Source organism: Coregonus lavaretus, assembly GCF_964263955.1.
Source record: "Coregonus lavaretus genome assembly, chromosome: 16".
Lineage (NCBI taxonomy): Eukaryota > Metazoa > Chordata > Actinopteri > Salmoniformes > Salmonidae > Coregonus > Coregonus lavaretus.
In genome coordinates this window covers 15,705,633-15,727,730 of record NC_140003.1, presented here as the reverse complement: position 1 = coordinate 15,727,730, position 22,098 = coordinate 15,705,633, and the positions used below count along the sequence as shown (strand labels likewise).

At 42.4% G+C, this 22,098-nt stretch overlaps 1 protein-coding gene across 1 annotated transcript in view; it reads left to right on the top strand.

Annotated features, from left to right (window-relative positions):
* Window positions 1-18,108: 18,108 nt before the first annotated feature.
* Window positions 18,109-22,098, top strand: part of LOC311143308 (neurabin-1-like) — a 42,917-nt gene continuing 38,927 nt past the window's right edge. The window contains exons 1-2 of the mRNA XM_084179140.1: window positions 18,109-18,229; window positions 18,629-20,584. Coding sequence (XP_084035266.1) covers window positions 18,794-20,584 — 1,791 coding nt within the window. The 5' untranslated portion in view covers window positions 18,109-18,229; window positions 18,629-18,793. The remainder of the gene's footprint in view (window positions 18,230-18,628; window positions 20,585-22,098) is intronic.

The following is a 22,098-nucleotide window of genomic DNA, read 5'->3' as shown; positions in this document are numbered from 1 at the left end:
GGAAATTGCTCCCAAGGATGAACCAGACTTGTGGAGGTCTACAATAATTTTTTTTAAGTTCTTGGCTGATTTCTTTTGATTTTCCCACGATGTCAAGCAAAGAGGCACTGAGTTTGAAGGTAGGCCTTGTAATTCATACACAGGTACACCTCCAATTGACTCAAATGATGTCAATTAGCCTATCAGAAGCTTCTAAAGCCATGACATCATTTTCTGGAATTTTCCAAGCTGTTTAAAGGCACAGTGAACTTAGTGTATGTAAACTTCTGACCCACTGGAATTGTGATACAGTGAATTATAAGTGAAATAATCTGTCTAAACAATTATTGGAAAAATTACTTGTGTCATGCACAAAGTAGATGTCCTAACCGACTTGCCAAAACTATAGTTTGTAACAAGAAATGTGTGGAGTGGTTGAAAAACGAGTGTTAATGAGTCCAACCTAAGTGTATGTAAACTTCCGACTTCAACTGTAGGGGTGAATGTAACAGAGGTAATGTTCTGGGTTGTCTGTCACCTTAATGACAGACACCCCAGAATGCAGACTTTGGAGTAGGCTACAAAGCCATTATGACTATGGTGGTTCGATTGCAGTAGATTATACAAACACACTAAATCCAAGGCCACCAGAGAGATGCTGCTGAGTTGAGGGGGTGAGAAAGCAATGCAGACAAGCGATAAACAGCACAGGAGCTGTGAAGGCCAGCCACTACAGTGACAGCACTGCAGCAAAATGAGTGGGAGGAAACAGTCAACTGCTTTTATATCCACTGTAAGAAAATACCTGCAGTCTGCCCATGGGAGTGGAATATTCTCTATTGGAATGGCACACTGGTAGCTGTGGATCACAGGACAATTATGGTGCTATTAAATTGGCAACCCGAGAGAGATTCCGGTTTTGTAATTTTGCAAAAAATCACTCATTAACATTACTCTGGTTCAATCAAACAGGAGCCCTTCGGTAGCTAGCTGCAGGCTCTGTCGTTCTCATTCAACACACACGGACTACAACACCGAAAAAGCAACTCAAGCCCAATGGGGTCTTTGGATTGGCAGGAGGGGAGGGTTCCACACTCCTGCAGATGTATCCCATATACAATATCCAAGGTCCAGACGGTGTGTATGTGCTATACCCGGGGAGTCAAGTGGCAGCAGCTGCTGAAGACAGATGTGCCAAACAGCATGATTTAAAATGGCCAGTCAGCACATCAGGGGAATTCTGTGCTGCAGGATATTAGTATGCCATGCAGGCAGGAGTATAGTGTGACATTTGGATCTCCATACGGTGAAGTCATGTAGCAGGAAGTGAGGACAGACAGGGAATAACATTTGCTTATGCCTGCTCTATAGTATACTTTGGCTGCTATAATGGCCATAGAATGTATTTTTATTCACATTTAGATGCTATTTCTTCTCCTGGGAGTAGCAGGCTACTCAATTTCTAATTTCTTTATGGACTGTTTGAGCTCTGCCTGGGACTATGGAGAAAATAAAATAGAGTTTAAATACAGTATCACTTTTCTTACATAGACTGCTTCTTGTCTTTCCCTTGAGTTGCCTTGGTAACAAACAGACATGGGAATGTAAAAGTAATGGCTATCTTATCTTGCCTCACTAGCTGTGGCAGTATTTTCCTGAATCCACTATGTGTTTGTTAACAAGACTGTAATACGTGTTTGAAAGTACCATCTGATTCCCGCTTTTAGTCCATAATGACCTCCCTGAATTGGGAATAAAAACAATGTGTGGTATTATATTAATTAACGAGGGCCCTTACACAGTATACATTTGTAAAAAGCTACTATTTTGACATGAGATTATCATTGTCATTGCCATCATCATAGTGCTGATTTTATTTCGGAACATTTCTGCTCTCTCACCTTTTGTTCACAGCCATTTCATTTTCTGTCAGAAGATGGCAGCATTTAACGTTTCTTCTCCGAGAAAAACCCATCAGGCTGCATTCTGTCCAGTAACATCATGACATCCTTTAATTTCCAACTTTTGAATACTGTATACTTATCCAACTGTGCACAGGCCACAACTCAAATACCACTGTCAAGTTTTATCTACTGTTATAGATTGGGTCTATCTGTGGTGGTGACAAACCACAGTTTATGTTTCTGAACTGTAATTGCCATCAACTGAAGAGAAGTTTGCTGTCATCACCATAGTTACGCCTTCTCTTCTGAGGTGGAATTTGGAATTGGTCAGGGGGATGGGGTCATATGAGCTTCTCCTGCTCAGGCATGCAGTGCATGGACACAGCACACATTCCACTAATACTGCATACTGCCAGCTGCAACATACCACCATATGACAGACACATCCGGCCAGTTAACACTATGCCACACTCCCTATAGGCTAAGAATTAGTGGCCACTGTCAAGTTATTTTCAATAAGACATTGAACCACATAGTTACATGGTATATAATGTTTAAAATACAGTATAGACAAAATCATGTTAAAAAAAAAATGGCTTAGTGAATAACCCATGGATAACACAGTGAACTGCTGAGGACATTCTATATTCAGAATTAATAGAATATATTATTTGCTTAATGTAATGTAATATTAAAGTCTCAAATTATGGTGCATATTTCCAGTCATGGAGTCAAAAGTGGAAATCTGGATGTTGTCTTAAGTTTGACTGATGGAATATAATATAATTTCTGGCAGAGATATGAAACATTGAGGAAAATAATCAGTAAACACTTCAAAGATTTAATCTATGAAGACCTCAGAGATTTGTATAACATGACTAAGAATTTTCTAACAGAAAACAGGCCTTTTCAAACTGTGGTTCTGGCATGGAAAGTAGTTCACTCCAGAGGGCCTCTGTCCAATGGGCTGCGTTTACACAGGCAGCCCAATTGTGATGTTTTTTGGTATTTTGACCAATCAGATCAGTTCTGAAAAATATCTGATGTGAAAAGATCTGATGTGATTGGTCAAATGACCAATTAGTTGAAAAAACATCAGAATTGGGCTGCCTGTGTAAACGCAGCCAAAGACAAGGATTGAGGCATATCTGGTTCATTTTTTAGCCGAAAGACTGTACATTATTATTTAATGTATGTATCGGAATTAAATTACTTGAGGATCTCGCTAGTCACTGTCCATTTTACTGTAATCTCTCACTTGCTGAATACCAACAAGGTGAAGCTATTCTTGGAATTCATAAAAAATGTGAAGACTGATCTTATCAGCAGGCTTTGCTAAGAAAACCCTCATAAGTGGAATCCACTGTATCTCAGAGGAGAAACCAGCTTAAGTCAATGGAGTAATGGAGCTAACAGTGCACCTGAGATTTACAACAGAGAGTGAAAGGGCGTTCTGAGAGGAAACACAACTGACCTTTGTTTCGGGATTCATGTCTGCATTTCATGAGTTCCCTAGCAGTAAAGGGGAGGCTGCCAGCAAAAAGGACAAGAGGATCTACAGGTAACTGCCAAAATAAAGGAAACGCTTGAGTAAATGAGGGAAACAAAGTATATTAAAAGCAGGTGCTTCCACACAGGTGTGGTTCCTGAGTTAATTAAGCAATTAAAATGTCCCATCATGCTTAGGGTGATGTATACAAATGCGTAGTTGCCCATTATTTTGGCTACAATGGCTAGAAGAGATCTCAGTGACCCTGTCCGAATACCCATATTAGCATACTAAATAGAGTCATAATACCCATAAACCTAGCTGGACGAGACTGCCGAATCGAGGCAAAGGTAAGAAACTATCTAATGTTAAATTTAGTAATGAATAAATTGGCTACATTTCTTTAAAATTGACAATTCTGTGAACTGTCTTGTGCAAGTTTTAAATTGACACAATACCTGTTAGCAAAGGTATAAGCTAGAGATGATGTGCAGGGATTTGTAGTCTTGCATTATGTCTACTTTGATGCTAATTAACATTTTCAAATCTGAGAGTAAATAGAGATTAATATATTGATAAAAGTCACCTTGTCCAAGAGAGATTTTCATAGTTATCAAAACGTCACGCCAGGGTAAGCCTACACGAAACACTGCCTTTATTTGAAGTGTTTCTAAAATTCCCTATGGGAAAAATAATTTTCCCTGTTTGACCGCTAGGTTTTATGGGTATTATGACACCTCCACTGTGGGGCTCTATACGCTGTATTTGGATTAAGTGGGACACTTTTTGCATTGACCATCTTCTGTAACCTCTTTAGACATCTATCCAACATATTAGCCCAACAAATTATACATTTCTGAAATCCTCAAGATGTTTCCAAAATCACGCAAAAAACAAATGTTGATATCATTTTCACAGGAGGCATGACACACCCATTTGCGTGCACCGAGTCAAAACCATATTTTCAGTTTGGATTTGGTAGACTGGGACAGCAAGTTAGATAAACTGGGACACCATTATTATAGTACTAATTCTACCCCAATGACAACATCTGAGGATTTCAGAAATGCATAATGCGTTGGGCAAATACACTGCTCAAAAAAATAAAGGGAACACTTAAACAACACAATGTAACTCCAAGTCAATCACACTTCTGTGATATCAAACTGTCCACTTAGGAAGCAACACTGATTGACAATAAATTCCACATGCTGGTGTGCAAATGGAATAGACAACAGGTGGAAATTATAGGCAATTAGCAAGACACCCCCAATAAAGGACTGGTTTTGCAGGTGGTGACCACAGACCACTTCTCAGTTCCTATGCTTCCTGGTTGATGTTTTGGTCACTTTTGAATGCTGGCGGTGCTTTCACTCTAGTGGTAGTATGAGACGGAGTCTACAACCCACACAAGTGGCTCAGGTAGTGCAGCTCATCCAGGATGGCACATCAATGCGAGCTGTGGCAAGAAGGTTTGCTGTGTCTGTCAGCGTAGTGTCCAGAGCATGGAGGCGCTACCAGGAGACAGGCCAGTACATCAGGAGACGTGGAGGAGGCCGTAGGAGGGCAACAACCCAGCAGCAGGACTGCTACCTCCGCCTTTGTGCAAGGAGGAGCAGGAGGAGCACTGCCAGAGCCCTGCAAAATGACCTCCAGCAGGCCACAAATGTGCATGTGTCTGCTCAAACGGTCAGAAACAGACTCCATGAGGGTGGTATGAGGGCCCGACGTCCACAGGTGGGGGTTGTGCTTACAGCCCAACACCGTGCAGGACGTTTGGCATTTGCCAGAGAACACCAAGATTGGCAAATTCGCCACTGGCACCCTGTGCTCTTCACAGATGAAAGCAAGTTCACACTGAGCACGTGACAGACGTGACAGAGTCTGGAGACGCCGTGGAGAACGTTCTGCTGCCTGCAACATCCTCCAGCATGACCGGTTTGGCGGTGGGTCAGTCATGGTGTGGGGTGGCATTTCTTTGGGGGGGCGCACAGCCCTCCATGTGCTCGCCAGAGGTAGCCTGACTGCCATTAGGTACCGAGATGAGATCCTCAGACCCCTTGTGAGACCATATGCTGGTGCGGTTGGCCCTCGGTTCCTCCTAATGCAAGACAATGCTAGACCTCATGTGGCTGGAGTGTGTCAGCAGTTCCTGCAAGAGGAAGGCATTGATGCTATGGACTGGCCCGCCCGTTCCCCAGACCTGAATCCAATTGAGCACATCTGGGACATCATGTCTCGCTCCATCCACCAACGCCACGTTGCACCACAGACTGTCCAGGAGTTGGCGGATGCTTTAGTCCAGGTCTGGGAGGAGATCCCTCAGGAGACCATCCGCCACCTCATCAGGAGCATGCCCAGGCGTTGTAGGGAGGTCATACAGGCATGTGGAGGCCACACACACACTACTGAGCCTCATTTTGACTTGTTTTAAGGACATTACATCAAAGTTGGATCAGCCTGTAGTGTGGTTTTCCACTTTAATTTTGAGGGTGACTCCAAATCCAGACCTCCATGGGTTGATACATTTGATTTCCATTGATAATTTGTGTGATTTTGTTGTCAGCACATTCAACTATGTAAAGGAAAAAGTATTTAATAAGATTATTTCATTCATTCAGATCTAGGATGTGTTATTTTAGTGTTCACTTTATTTTTTTGAGCAGTGTATGTTGGATAAATGTCTGAAGAGGTTACATAAGACGGCAACGCAAAAGGTCTCCCACTTTTTCTGAATTCACTCAAATAACAGTACTACGAGAACAAATGTGCAGGATATAAACTCTGCAAAAAAAGAAACGTCCCCTTTTCAGGATCCTGTCTTTCAAAGTTAATTCGTAAAAATCCAAATAACTTCACAGATCTTCATTGTAAAGGGTTTAAACACTGTTTCCCATGCTTGTTCAATGAACCATAAACAATTAATGAACATGCAACTGTGGAAGGGTCATTAAGGCCTAAGGCTAAGGGCTTGTAGGCCTGTTGTAAGGCAGGTCCTCACCAGACATCACTGGCAACAACGTCGCCTATGGGCACAAACCCACTGTCGCTGGACCAGACGGGACTGGCAAAAAGTGCTCTTCACTGACGAGTTGCGGTTTTGTCTCACCAGGAGTGATGGTCGGATTCGCATTTATCGTCGAAGGAATGAGCGTTACACGAGGCCTGTACTCTGGAGCGGGATCGATTTGGAGGTGGAGGGTCCGTCATGGTCTGGGGCGGTGTGTCACAGCATCATCGGACTGAGCTTGTTGTCATTGCAGGCAATTTCAACGCTGTGCGTTACAGGGAAGACATCCTCCTCCCTCATGTGGTACCCTTCCTGCAGGCTCATCCTGACATGACCCTCCAGCATGACAATGCCACCAGCCATACTGCTCGTTCTGTGCGTGATATCCTGCAAGACATGAATGTCAGTGTTCTGCCATGGCCAGCGACGAGCCCGGATCTCAATCCCATTGAGCACATCTGGGACCTGTTGGATCGGAGGGTGAGGGCTAGGGCCATTCCCCCCAGAAATGTCTGGGAACTTGCAGGTGCCTTGGTGGAAGAGTGGGGTAACATCTCACATCAAGAACTGGCAAATCTGGTGCAGTCCATGAGGAGGAGATGCACTGCAGTACTTAATGCAGCTAGTGGCCACACCAGATACTGTTACTTTTGATTTGGACCCCCCCCCCCCCCCCTCCCTTTGTTCAGGGACACATTATTCAATTTCTGTTAGTCACATGTTTGTGGAACTTGTTCAGTTTATGTCTCAGTTGTTGACTCATGTTATGTTCATACAAATATTTACACGTTAAGTTTGCTGAAAGTAAACGCAGTTGACAGTGAGAGGACGTTTCTTTTTTTGCTGAGTTTAGTACTAGAAGAACCATAGCCATGCCTAACCTAAGTACAGGGGTTCCCTAATATAAACGGGATCTCTTTCCTCCATTGGAAAAGCTTTTAAGACTGTTCCACTTTAGCTACTCCATCATGCTGCTCTACTTTAGCTAGGTAGCAGGACAAAAAAAAAAAGACAATTACAAAATTGAAACATGATATTGGCAACTTTATGTATTTTGATGCACCAATACATAGTATGCACATTTACATCAGAATTTCGCACAGTGCATTATTTATAACCTTAACATCAAAACAGAAAAAAAATAATGTCACTGATCTTACCATGTTCTTCACGGGGTGAGCTTCCTGTTTGAAGCTTGCTCTGACTGCCACCCTCTGTCACACAAATTAAGTGATGTGATTTAGATCATGTGGTTTCTCAGCAAGGACTTCACAATAGTTGTGATTTTCTCTTGTCAGACCAAGCTGTCCCAGTTTGTAGGATGTTTAAAAGCTCTGATGAAGGCCAAGAGAACAAGAAACACCTTCCAATGAGAAAACAGAAATCCACTTTGGCTTCCTTTTTCAAAGATGTAGCCTTCGATGCAATAGGCCTACCCGTGATCATTTTAAGGGGAACAAAAACTACTTAGCCTACATTTGAACACCACTGCAGAAGCTTTGCTATTTCGGCATCTTCCCAATTAAGTAGCCTAGTTTTGTTGTTTGGCTACTTGAAGAGAACTTGGGCTTATCACTCGCAACCCACCTCTTCCAATGCATTGTGGAAAAGTGAGTATAACATCCCGGCATTTAAACCATACTCGATTTTCAAAAATGCACAGTCTGAAAAACGTTATATTTTCGAATACTGAGAATGCGTCATGCACGATTGAGTTGTTGGTTAATAATCGGTAGCACATCACCATATCTGATTATCAGCTGCTGTCAAAGCCATAATGAATATGACATCCGGGCATTTAAAGTATACTCGGTTTTCGAAAGGTCACATACTATAAAACTAAAAACAAATCCACATACTCAAAAGGCCTACTATTTAGGACGCAAGTATGGGTATTCAGACACTGCCAGTGACTTTGAAAGAGGGGTCTCAAAGGAGCATAGGGGGTTTTAAGGGTGTGTGTCAGTCACTAGATCTCAACCCAATTGAGCACTAAAACCCTGTTTTAAGTGGTTTTTAGACTTATTTGGCATATCTTGTTGCTTGATAGCTACTATATTGACAGTTTGACAAAAACATGTGGTAGCTAACTAGCTTGTTAATTGTTTACAAACAAATTAGTGAATTTGTTATAAAACTAAACTGCTACCTAGCTAGCTAGTTGACTGCTGTGGCTAGCCAAAAAGGACTTGAAAGTTGGATCATCTTATTCTTTAAGGCTTTAAAAGTGTTCTTACACTATGATTTTGAACATTCAAAGTAACTGGGAAACGTCAATGGCAGACATTGTCACCTTAGCTTGCTACATAACTTCTGAGTGATAGGAAGCATGAGCACCACCACCAATCAGCCTACACCACTGCACGCATACCCGTTGTTACTATGACAACTAGCGTAGCCTTGTCAGCAAATTACTGCTGTCTGAACACACACACATCCGATTTGGTCACTTATAATTTGCTGTTTGGGCAGTCAGTAGTCCAAAACGGATTTGAAAAACAAAACTGATTTGAGCATTAAGGCTTGCAGTGTGAACAAGGCTTTAGCCTATAGGAGATTCTGGAGTGGTGCCAAAGACACTGTTTTCCACCATCAACAAAACACCCAATTATGGAATTTCTCATGGAAGAATGGTGTCGCATACCTCCAATATAGTTCCAGACACTTGTAGAATCTATTCTAAGGCACATTGAAGCTGTTCTGGCAGCTCGTGATGGCCCAACTCCCTATTAAGAAACTTTATGTTTGTGTTTATTTTGCCAGTTACCTGTATATAGGCCTAGTGAAAAATGTGTTACAGCTGTGCTATGATTCAAACATATCTGTTGCGATACCTGGCCCTTCAGAGGGCTGAACATCATGATATCATGTGAGCTGTCCACCTTGTAGTATGATTTTAGAGTGCTTTGTTGCTTGTACAATGTCCTGTCTTCCCTTAAATTTGAAGATACTGGTGCATTCAGACATTGTTTGAGGTGTTGTCATGGGGACTGTGGGCCATTGGCCTGCTGTGATTTTACCCCTGGGAGGGAAGCTGGCCCACTGACTGCCTGTATGCCTTTCAGGGCCCAATGGCCCACTGTTGCTAGGAGATAATCCAGTGAGGTTGTAATAGTAAACACACACATGCAGACCTCATGAGCACACGCAGCATCATTTCAGATGCTGACTAGCATTCAGAAAACTGTTTTTTTTTGCAGCTGTTTTGTAGATGACTTTCAACGTTTCCCACTACTGAAAAAGGGCTACAACAAAGAAAAGTATTTTACCATTTTTAAAGGCTCCACACACAGTGGATCTAGAAATGTGTTTTTACTGAAAAAGAAGCTGAGTGCTAAATTTAAAGGGAAATGGAGTCACAGTCATCAATCTGTTTCATAATTCCGATCATTGAGACCTTTAACCCCTCACCTTGTTGAACCCACAACAAATCTCTGGACCACAATGTAATGTATTTATAGAAAACAAATTAACTATTAAACCAGAAGCACATGTTGGTTTCTGTGAGAAGCTATATAAACCCTCATACATCAGATACCGATGTCCCAAATGGAATGTGAGAGCAGATTACTCCCCAGGAAATGCCTGAGAAGAATTTATCCAGTAAGACTGCAGAGATTGCTTCCCTAAATGTAGCTACTGCTAAGCTGTTTGTGTCAATTTATATTTATGAATATCCTCTGACATGTTGACTGTGATGTAGCCTACTTGAATAGTTACACAAAGGCTGTATTGAAGTAATCTGTCTACACCATTAGCTACCTACCATTAGCCACACTCTTTATATGAGTAAAATTGTTTATGATGTGTTACTTAAATTCGACATAAGTCATAAAAAGTTTGGAGTAGCTCTTCAATCCATTCAATTGGAGTTGAGACATGTTGTTAGATGTACACTACCGTTCAAAAGTTTGGGGTCACTTAGAAATGTCCTTGTTTTCCATGAAAACATACATGAAATGAGTTTGAATAGTAAATATAGCAAAATGCATAGGAAATGTAGTCATTTACAAGGTTAGAAAATGACTTTTAATAGAAATAATAATTGTGTCCTTCAAACTTTGCTTTCATCAAAATAATCCTCCATTTGCAGCAATACAGCCTTGCAGACCTTTGGCATTCTAGTTGTCAATTTGTTGAGGTAATCTCAAGAGATTTCACCCCATGCATCCTGAAGCACCTCCCACATGTTGGATTTGCTTGATGAGCACTTCTTACGTACCATACGGTCAAGCTTCTCCCACAACAGCTCAATAGGGTTGAGATCCGGTGACTGTGCTGGTCACTCCATTATAGACAGAATCCCAGCTGACTGCTTCTTCCCTAAATAGTTATTGCATAGTTTGGAGCTGTGCTTTGGGTCATTGTCCTGTTGTAGGAGGAAATTGGCTCTAATCAAGCGCCGTCCACAGGGTATGGCATGGCGTTGCAAAATGGAGTGATAGCCTTCCCTCTTCAAGATCCCTTTTACCCTGTACAAATCTCCCACTTTACCACCACCAAAGCACCCCCAGACCATCACATTGCCTCCACCATGCTTGACAGATGGCATCAAGCACTCTTCCAGCATCTTTTCATTTGGTCTGCGTCTCACAAATGTTCTTCTTTGTGATCCGAAAACCTCAAACTTCGATTCGTCTGTCCATAACACTTTTTTCCAATCTTCCTCCGTCCGGTTTCTGTGTTCTTTTGCCCATCTTAATCTTTTCTTTTTATTGGCCAGTCTGAGATATGGCTTTTTCTTTGCAACTCTGCCTAGAAGGTCAGCATCCCGGAGTCGCGTCTTCACTGTTGACGTTGAGACTGGTGTTTTGCGGGTACTATTTAATGAAGCTGCCAGTTGAGGACCTGTGAGGCGTCTGTTTCTCAAACTAGACACTGTAATGTATTTGTCCTCTTGCTCAGTTGTGCACCGGGGCCTCCCACTCCTCTTTCTATTCTGGTTAGAGCCAGTTTGCGCTGTTCTGTGAAGGGAGTAGTACACAGCGTTGTACGAGATCCTCAGTTTCTTGGCAATTTCTCACATGGAATAGCCTTCATTTCTCAGAACAAGAATAGACTGACGAGTTTCAGAAGACAGTGCTTTGTTTCTGGCCATTTTGAGCCTGTAATTGAACATTAACCTGTTAGCTACCACAATCGAACAATTGCTGATGCTCCATATACTCAACTAGTCTCAAGAAGGCCAGTTTTATTGCTTCTTTAAATCAGCACAAGTTTTCAGCTGTGCTAACATAATTGCAAAAGGGTTTTCTAATGATCAATTAGCCTTTTAAAATTATCAACTTGAATTAGCAAACACAACGTGCCTTTGGAACACAGGACTGATGGTTGCTGATAATGGGCCTCTGCACACCTATGTAGATATTCTTTTTTTTTTTTTTTTTATCAGCCGTTTCCAGCAACAATAGCCATTTACAACATTAACAATGTCTACACTGTATTTCTGATCAATTTGATGTTATTTTAATGGACCAAAAATTGCTTTTCTTTCGAAAACAAGGACATTTCTAAGTGACCCCAAACTTTTGAACGGTAGTGTATACATTTTGAAACATGGGCAATTTTTCTGCAATCTACAGTAGTCTTTCTTGGTGTCAACAAAGGTTAATTTTTCATGTTTCACACATTGAGAAAATAGCAAAGCTCAAAATATGGGCCTGATAAATAGATCGCCATCTGTTTATGCATTAGCTGCCAAGTATATTTCATTAAAAACAGATCAGTAACTGTTTTGTTTTACAACAATTTTGGAATTGTCACCTAATGAAGTGCCTTCTAAATGCATTTTGTCCGGTATTATCTATGATTAGTGTGGATAGACCGGTAACTATGGTCTACTGGTGCCAAGATGAGCATAGGATGGGCAGAACTTGATGCTCTACAAAGGAACTACTTTTGAATAAATCTTGGCAGTACAGTAGAAGCCTATTTTCATTCACTAAAACATTTTAAAAAGAGGATTCAGATGTCATAAAAACTTCCACTTATCTACATTTTAAAGATATCTAGTTCCTACATGAGTAGAGACTACTGAGGGGAGGACGGCTCATAATAATGGCTGGAATGGAGTCAATGGAGTGGTATCATACAAAGATGTGGTTTCCATGTGGTTGATACCACTCCATTGACTCCATTCCAGCCATTATTATGAGCCGTCCTCCCCTCAGCAGCCCGCACTGCTGTACATTGATTTTCAAAGTGATCAGGGCCTGTGCAGGGTTAACACATTTGATCAAGTCTGTTCTTTATTGGATTGAACATCTACTTAAAAATCTATCCTATAAAATGTTTTGATGTCTGTGAGGGTGGAGCACTTTTTTCTTCAACTCTATTCGCATCTTTTGTCCCCCTTTCTATTTGATTGGTTGGTATTTTCGAAATCTAGGTCCTCATGCCACCTGGGAAATGTCACTAAACTCTCTTCCAGTGAGTCTGTAGCTGATCTCAAGAACATCAACAAATCCTGATAAGGCTATCTAGGTGTTTTCGGATTAGAATGAACACATCAAATATTTGTCTGTCTACAGAGTAGAAATTGAAGTTAATTTTTGTGCTACTTCGTGCAGGGCTACTGTCCCTAAAGGAGGGAACCAGTTTAAGTGCTGCATGGTAAGTAGTTGCTCCATTTTCCATATGAAAGAAATACTGTATTCACTCTTCTTCCTATAAAAGAATCCAGTCATTGCATTACAATGTGTTATAGTGTTAAATCATAAAATACGATTGCCATTGCTTGGATTATGTGGAAACATTTGGCTGTATTAGCATAATTTACCATATTCATTTTACTCAAATATCTCAATGATTAGTAGTAGAAGTAATCTTCTCTATTTACTAAGTGTTATGGTGTGTTCTTCAGAGATGATCTCTCCTTACCTTACCTGTGCAACCACCACCAGTGTTGACGTTCTCCTGTAAAACTGCACTCATCTTTTTCAGTGTACTTTTCCATCCTCAGTAGGCAAGCACTGTTTTCTGAGACAGGCTGCATAGTCTGGCTGCTACAGACAGAGAGAATGGGATAAATGCCAAGCGAGCTGGTCCTGGGGCTCTGTTCACAAACAGACTCCAGAGAGCCCCAGGACAGCAACACAATTAGACCCAACCAAATCATGAGGGGGGGGGGTTGACCGAATGGGACAAACACACCATTGAAACCCTGCATGCAGAGCTCTGTAAGATTATCCTACATGTCCAGAGGAAAACTACAAACAATACATGCAAAAAAAGAGCAATTACAATGGCTTGCGAAAGTATTCACCCCCCTTGGCATTTTCCTATTTTGTTGCCTTACAACCTGGAATTAAAATTGATTTTTTGGGGTTTTGTATCATTTGATTTACACAACATGCCTACCACTTTTTGTGAAACAAACAAGAAAGACCAAAAAATTGAAAACTTGAGCGTGCATAACTATTCACCCCCCCCCCAAAGTCAATACTTTGTAGAGCCACCTTTTGCAGCAATTACAGCTGCAAGTCTCTTTGGGTATGTCTCTATAAGCTTGGCACATCTAGCCACCAGGATTTTTGCCCATTCTTCAAGGCAAAACTGCTCCAGCTCTTTCAAGTTGGATGGGTTCCGCTGGTGTACAGCAATCTTTAAGTCATACCACAGATTCTCAATTGGATTGAGGTCTGGGCTTTGACTAGGCCATTCCAAGACATTTAAATGTTTCCCCTTAAACCACTCGAGTGTTGCTTTAGCAGTATGCTTAGTGTCATTGTCCTGCTGGAAGGTGAACCTCTGTCCCAGTCTCACATATCTGGAAGACTGAAACAGGTTTCCCTCAAGAATTTCCCTGTATTTAGCGCCATCCATCATTCCTTCAATGCTGACCAGTTTCCCAGTCCCTGCCGATTGGAAAAACAAGATGGTGTTCTCGGGGTGATGAGAGGTGTTGGGTTTGCGCCAGACATAACGTTTTCCTTGATGGCCAAAAAGCTCAATTTTAGTCTCATCTGACCAGAGTACCTTCTTCCATATGTTTGGGGTGTCTCCCACATGGCTTTTGTCGAACACCAAACGTGTTTGCTTATTTTTTTTCAGCAATGGCTTTTTTTCTGGCCACTCTTCTGTAAAGCCCAGCTCTGTGGAGTGTATGGCTTAAAGTGGTCCTATGGACAGATACTCCAATCTCCACGGAGCTTTGCAGCTCCTTCAGGGTTTTCTTTGGTCTCTTTGTTGCCTCTCTGATTAATGCCCTCCTTGCCTGGTCCGTGAGTTTTGGTGGGCGGCCCTCTCTTGGCAGGCTTGTTGTGGTGTCATATTCTTTCAATTTTTTTAAAAATAATGGATTTAAAATGGTGCTCCGTGGGATGTTCAACATTTCTGATATTTATTTATAACCCAACCCTGATCTGTACTTCTCCACAACTCTGTCCCTGACCTGTTTGGAGAGCTCCTTGGTCTTCATGGTGCCGCTTGCTTGGTGGTGCCCCTTGCTTAGCGGTGTTGCAGACTCTGGGGCCTTTCAGAACAGTTGTATATATATTGAGATCATGTGACAGATCATGTGACACTTAGATTGCACACACATTAACTTTATTTAACTAATTATGTGACTTCTGAAGGTAATTGGTTGCACCAGATCTTATTTAGGGGCTTCATAGCAAAATCCATTTAAATTACAGGTTGTAATGCAACAAAATAGGAAAAACGCCAAGGGGGATGAATACTTTTGCAAGGCACTGTAAGTTTTGGAAACATCTAAAATACAGTGACCCCCTCTCATATCATTACCAAGCCCTGCAATGCCAAGAGCTGAGCAAAGAAAAGAGTCCCCTCATCCAGGTGGTCCTGGGGCTGAGTTCACAAACCTGTTCTACTAACACACTGAAGCCTCAGGACCAGAACATCCAATCAAATCAGAATAAACCAAATTATAACACAGTCAAAACAAAACTACATTGGTTATTGGGAAACAAAAGGACAAGCACAAAGTAAAATGCAGTGCTTTCTGGCCCTAAATCGACAGTACACCGTGGTTAACTATTTGACCATGGTTACTGATCAAAACCTTAGAAAAACCTTGACAAAGTACAGGCTTAGTGAGCACAGCCTTGCCATTGAGAAGGGTAGACACAGGAAAACCTGGCTCTCTGTAGAGGAAAGGCTGTGCAACCACTGCACCACAGCAGAACCTGAGACCGAGCTGCATTTCCTGACAAAAATGTCAAAAACATAAAACAATTAATGTCATTTCCCCAAATTTGAAACTGTTTTTTCAAGGTTTCAAAGACCTCTCTGATGAGAATAGGCTACCCGTCCTGTTGGGGGAGGACGCAGAGAGCTGTGGGTTGGCAGCGCACTACATTGCTGCCTGCTAAGAGATGAGGGACAGTGTCTGATAGACCAACCAACCTGCACATGTCCACTATATTGTTATTGTTCAATAGTTATTTTGACCCTTGGTTATTGTTGTTACTGTTGTCCCATTGACAATATTGATTATTATTTTAATTATGTTAATAGTGTAAATATCCAGAGTAAGCTTTGGCAATATGTACATTGTTACGTCATGCCAATAAAGCAAATTGAATTAGAGAGAAAGCGAGCGAGCGAGTGAGAGCAAGAGATCTCTGCAAGGCAGCACATTTCTCAGTGATGTAATAGTGCTTTTTATGAACCTTTGAGTTTCTTTACAGGTCAGCTATTCTGGAACAATGTTATTACCCAATGGACACAGTCGAGTTATGACACATTGAGAGTCATTCAGGCGACCATTTAAGGAGGTGTGGTCTGACCAAGGGACCAGATATTGCAGATATTTATCTACAGATTTGTAACGGGCTAATGGGATTCTCCATTACCCGTTACAGGATAGGTACTGTTTGACATGGCACAGAATCTACGACCAACCTTAACTTGGCGATACTATCTTTGTTTTCTATTCGGCCAAACATGTACACTACATGACCAAAAGTATGTGGACAGCTGCTCATCGAACATCTCATTCCAAAATCATGGGCATTAATATGGAGTTGGTCCCCCCTTTGCTGCTATAACAGCCTCCGCTCTTCTGGGAAGGCTTTACACTAGATATTGGAACATTGCTGCGGGGACTTGCTTCCATTCAGCCACAAGAGCATTAGTGAGGTCGGGCACTGATGTTGGGCGATTAGGCCTGGCTCGCAGTCGGCGTTCCAATTCATCCCAGAGATGTTCGATGGGGTTGAGGTCAGGGCTCTGTGCAGTCCAGTCAATTCTTCCACACCGATCTCGACAAACCATTTCTGTATAGACCTTGCTTTGTGCACGTGGACATTATCATGCTGAAACAGGAAAGGGCCTTCTCGAAACTGTTGCCACAAAGCTGGAAGTACAGAATCGTCTAGAATGTCATGGCGAGCTTTACACCACTCTATCCGACGCTTGGCATTGCGCATGGTAACCTTAGGCCATTTCATGACGCTCCCAACCAACAGTTATTGTGCTGACGTTGCTTCCAGAGGCAGTTTGGAACTCGGTAGTGAGTGTTGCAACCGAGGACAGACAATTTGTGTGTGCTAATAGCTTCAGCACTCTGCGGTCCTGTTCTGTGAGCTTGTGTGACCTACCACTTCGCGGCTGTGCCGTTGTTGCTCCTAGAGGTTTCCACTTCGAAATAACAGCACTTACAGTTGACCGGGACAGCTCTAGCAGGGCATACATTTGACAAATTGATTTGTTGGAAAGGTGGCATCCTATGACGGTAACACGTTGAAAGTTACTGAGATCTTCAGTAAGGCCATTCTACCGCCAATGTTTGTCTATGGAGATTGCATGGCTGTGTGCTCGATTTTATACACCTGTCAGCAACGGGTGTGGCTGAAAGCCAAATCCACAAATTTGAAGGGGTGTCCACATACTTTGTATATATAGTGTACCTTCTAAAATGTCTGTGTCCAGTTGCAGGTGGTTCGTTAGAATTTAGAAAATGCTCCATTATTAAAATAAATACATGTTTTGCTCCATGAAGTAATCCAACAATGTGTAAACCGCCATCTTCTCTACTTCAAACCCTCTCTCATTGATCAAGACAGGTGAGTGTCATGACAAGCAGCACTTTGGGGTGGACCCACCTGTCCCAATCAATGAGAGAATATTTGAAATAGACAAGATGGCGGCATACATATGGTTGAATTACTTCATGGATCAAAAAATCAAAAAACATTTTCTTAATTCATAAGAGCACCCAGCAACTGGAAAATTAGATTTTAGAAGACATGTTTGGCAGAACCGAGAACAAAGATAGTATAACCAAGTTAAGGTTGGTCGTAAATCATCTGTGTAGCGTCATGCCAAGCCTATTTCACACAAGCTCTTATATTGTTCACGAAAATCACAGCCACTTGTTGGAAACAATTTGAAACATCAAATAGCCATATTGCTGTTGAGACATTTACCCCAAAACAATACTATCAGATAGAGCAGCTGCTGAAGATGCATACAGTAGCTACCTGATGGGATAGGTGTTGCTTTGTTTGAGGACATTTTAAATGTTTTTTCCAGTTCCAAGTTGTTCTTTCATTTGCGGTAGGTGAGCTTCTCAAGGAAATATATTCCTGAAATCTCTCGTGACTGCGCAAGCACGCACTCAAGAAGGGGGTGGGGGGTTTGTAGTCCTGGAATGTTTTGGTGTGCGCGCCCCCGATGTTGTCTGATCGTGTGGCGCGCCAGAGAGCGAGGGTAGGTAAGCGCGGTAGCGCGATACGTCTGTGTCTGGAGTACAAGGAAGGAGGAAACTATGGAAAGGGGAGTGATGGTGGTAAAGAAATGACAAGTTTGGGAGTATAAATTACACAAGAGTTGCCTTATGAGGAGCCTTCAGCGCCTAGGACGATGAAACAAGTATCGTAAGAGGTAAAATACTACGGCAGTTCATTTTCGTGCGGTAAAGCTCTGAAATGTTTTGATCACGGTTTACTTGGAATTGTTACAATGAAACTGATCACCACTAAGGACATTTTGGTATCTAACTTGTTTCGCACAGTTAACTTATTTCTGTGTTTCATCTTTGGCTGACTTTATTGTCAGTGTTTGACCGGTTACGAATTGTCATAGGCTACTTAAAAGCCAATTCAGGTTCAAGAATTAAAGACGTTGGTCTACAACAATGTCGTGATGAGGGAAAAGTCATTTGCTTTGAAACAGCACGAAGAATGCGATTGCGAGGTATATAGGAAGTTGATCTGATTTGGATAGGCTCGAATAGTACTAACAGCTAGGTTTTGAAAGTGTGTTTTGCTCTTGTCTTTGTAGATGACCACACATTACGCATGATTTGAGGTAAGGGCGCCGGAGAATCTGAGGGATCCATGGCACTGGTCGAGAGAGAACAACAATAGTGAAACAAGAAACGAGGAAATACTCAGAAGTTTAACTCCTATCACCTCTTCCCAAGATACTCCCTGTAAATCTTTGAAAATGATAAAAGCCGAGAGCAAAGGAGAAAGGGCGCTGAGGAGCGCGTCCCCGCATAGAAATGCTTACAAGTCTGACTTCCACGCTATTAAGTGTACTTTTGATGGGACGAAATCCGACGGCGCTGCAAAGTTATATGCAAATGGCTCTATCGACACCCAGGAGGACACGAGGGGGAGGCCTTTTGGCAATCGGATAAACAAGATAAAGAATATTTTCCTCCAGATGGATGGTCAGCAACAAGAGATTCAAGAGGTGAAAACCACATTGAAAGCTGATGTGTCCCCTGTCTCCCCACCAAATGAGCCATTTGCAGTCACCACACACACAACAAGCTTGAGCTGTGCCACTAGCCCAGAATCTCAAAGTTTAGATAAAACCCCCAAGGGAGGGGATGTCGAAGTTGACAAAGCAGCTTTGGCAGAGAAGTTTTCTTCGACCAGGAAACTCTTTGAGAGGACTATCAAAGAACAACCCGCAGCGGATAAGTCTCCCAACAGAGTTGTAAGCCGGGTGGCCCTGGGCAGTGTGTCTGATGGGGGGAAAAGTACCAGGAGATTGTCAGGGTCCACTGAGACTAGCAACATCAAAACAGAGCCTGGTCCCACTCCAGTGACGAGAAGCCGGACAGATGAGAGGAGCGATACTGAGGAGACAAAACATGTGTCCAGGTTGTCACTGAATGCTGGACCCATGTCCAGGCGGCTAGACAACTTCATTGTGGACAGTGACAATGAGAGAAAAGCCACAGAGATATTATCTAAAGTATGCAGTCTCTCAGATCGGTCAATGCCTACATCTCCGACAAGGGACAGTTTTTACAAATCCACCATTCCAACTAATGATGCCACTAACAAACCCACCTCTGTAGTTACCAGTGTCATTCTCAAACCAACTTCCCCATTCAATAACACCACTCACAAACCAATCCCCCCAACAGCCAATGCCACTCCAAAGGCCAGCTCCCCAGAGCCCATATCCCCAGGTGGCCAAAGTGCTTACAAGCGCTCCCCCTCAACCAGTGACTGTTTTGGTAGACCATCTGTGGGTAGCGATGGCGTAAAACCCTCCAGTCCACCCCCCAGGGATCAAAAACAGCCTACCATGTTTGCCAACAGCTTTTACAGTAGCAACAGGGCCAAAACCTCCGACAGTGCCAAGAGTGATGGGCATGTGGCACATAGTCCCACCAGGGAAAAGCCACCTACCCAGGCTTCATCTCTGCCTGGCATGGTCCGGGCTGAGCTCATAGTGGTACAGAATGAGTCATCAGAGAGCGAGGAGAATGAAGATGAGAATATTGAAGACAATGTTTTTGAGGAACTGAATGTGCAACCCCCAAAAGAGATCAAAGTTGAGCTAAAAGAATCACCACCAAAGGTGATCAGTCAGAATGATGACCACCATCAGCAGATCTTAGAGAATGATGAGGGCAAGGAGACAGAGATTACACTGAAGAAGGAAGATGGAAGTCGAGTTGAGGAGTGGAGGGAAGACACAAGTCCTGTAAATCAAACTGCGGATTACGAGGAGGAAAAGGTGGATGAGGAGGTTGCTGAGGAGGGGCGTGAGCAGGAGGAACAGGGCAGCAGGGGCAAGGTTTCCCCAGTGGCATATGGTATAGAGAACGCAGCATTTGTGGATGATAGGGATACTGACCAGACCCTCAAGGAGGAGGAAGAGAAGGAAGAGCAGCCCTGTGATGAGGAGGACATTGAGGAGGCCCCTGGGCTTTCAGATGAGGAGGAACCGGGACCACGGAGGAAGATCAAGTTTTCAACGTCACCAATACGGGTAAGCATTGAGAAGGGGAAATGTCACATTGATAATCTGAAGTGAAGTTGATGATAATTGCTTTGATTTTGGGGTCTTAAAGAATGTAAACCTTACTATAGGGTTTCTATTTATAGTAGCTGGCTAACTTTTGTCTGGCCTAAAAGTTCTGAGAGAGGTCAATTGTATATGTGGTAATATACCAGACAATCTCACAGCTGGTGCCCTTTTGGATCTAATTTATTAACCAAGGAAGTCTGCTTTCGCTCAGGTTGTTGACATATTTGTGGAGGGCATTCTTTGGTGCCTTGACTGACAGATCACATACACAATTAGTATCTTTGTTACACATGATGATGTTATGGCTGCTGTAGCACTGTATCATCAGGCAAGCCGTGTCATGGATGAGAACCCAAACTATGGGGTGTTTAAGCTTCTGTAATTACTGAGGCATTGCCTAAAGCTGATGTGTCTGAGGGTCACATCTTTCTCCTGTTAACAATGTCAAGGATCTAGGCTAGTAGTAGTGGGACATATTTCCGGATGTTAGTCCGGAATGCTCCAAGCGGTATTCTTGGAAACATTGTTGACATTACAAAAGGGGTCTGTGTGAGCCCCAGCTGAATGAGGACAGTCGGGAGGGATATGGAGTGACGTGGTGGAACCCTGACTTAACTGTACTCTACTCTACTGTACTCTACTGTACAGTATAAACAACCTCACCATGGCTTGTAGATGGTTGGTTGGAGGCCTGCTCTTGGAGAATGATTATTTCCATTCACTGTGAAAGCCGTGCATACTTGTGAACATTAGGGTTGGGCGGTATCCAGATTTTCATACCGAAGTATACAGTATTACCGGAAGGGGCACTATTCATTCACTTATTTATTTATTTATATATATATATATATACATATATACATACAATATAATACATACATACATACATACATACATACATACATACATACATACATACATACATACATACATACATACATACATACATACATACATACATACATACATACATACATACATACATGCATATAGTGGGGGAAAAAAGTATTTAGTCAGCCACCAATTGTGCATGTTCTCCCACTTAAAAAGATGAGAGAGGCCTGTAATTTTCATCATAGGTACAGTCAACTATGACAGACAAATAGAGATTTTTTTTCTCCAGAAAAACATATTGTAGGATTTTTAATGAATTTATTTGCAAATTATGGTGGAAAATAAGTATTTGGTCACCTACAAACAAGCAAGATTTCTGGCTCTCACAGACCTGTAACTTCTTCTTTAAGAGGCTCCTCTGTCCTCCACTCGTTACCTGTATTAATGGCACCTGTTTGAACTTGTTATCAGTATAAAAGACACCTGTCCACAACCTCAGTCACACTCCAAACTCCACTATGGCCAAGACCAAAGAGCTGTCAAAGGACACCAGAAACAAAATTGTAGACCTGCACCAGGCTGGGAAGACTGAATCTGCAATAGGTAAGCAGCTTGGTTTGAAGAAATCAACTGTGGGAGCA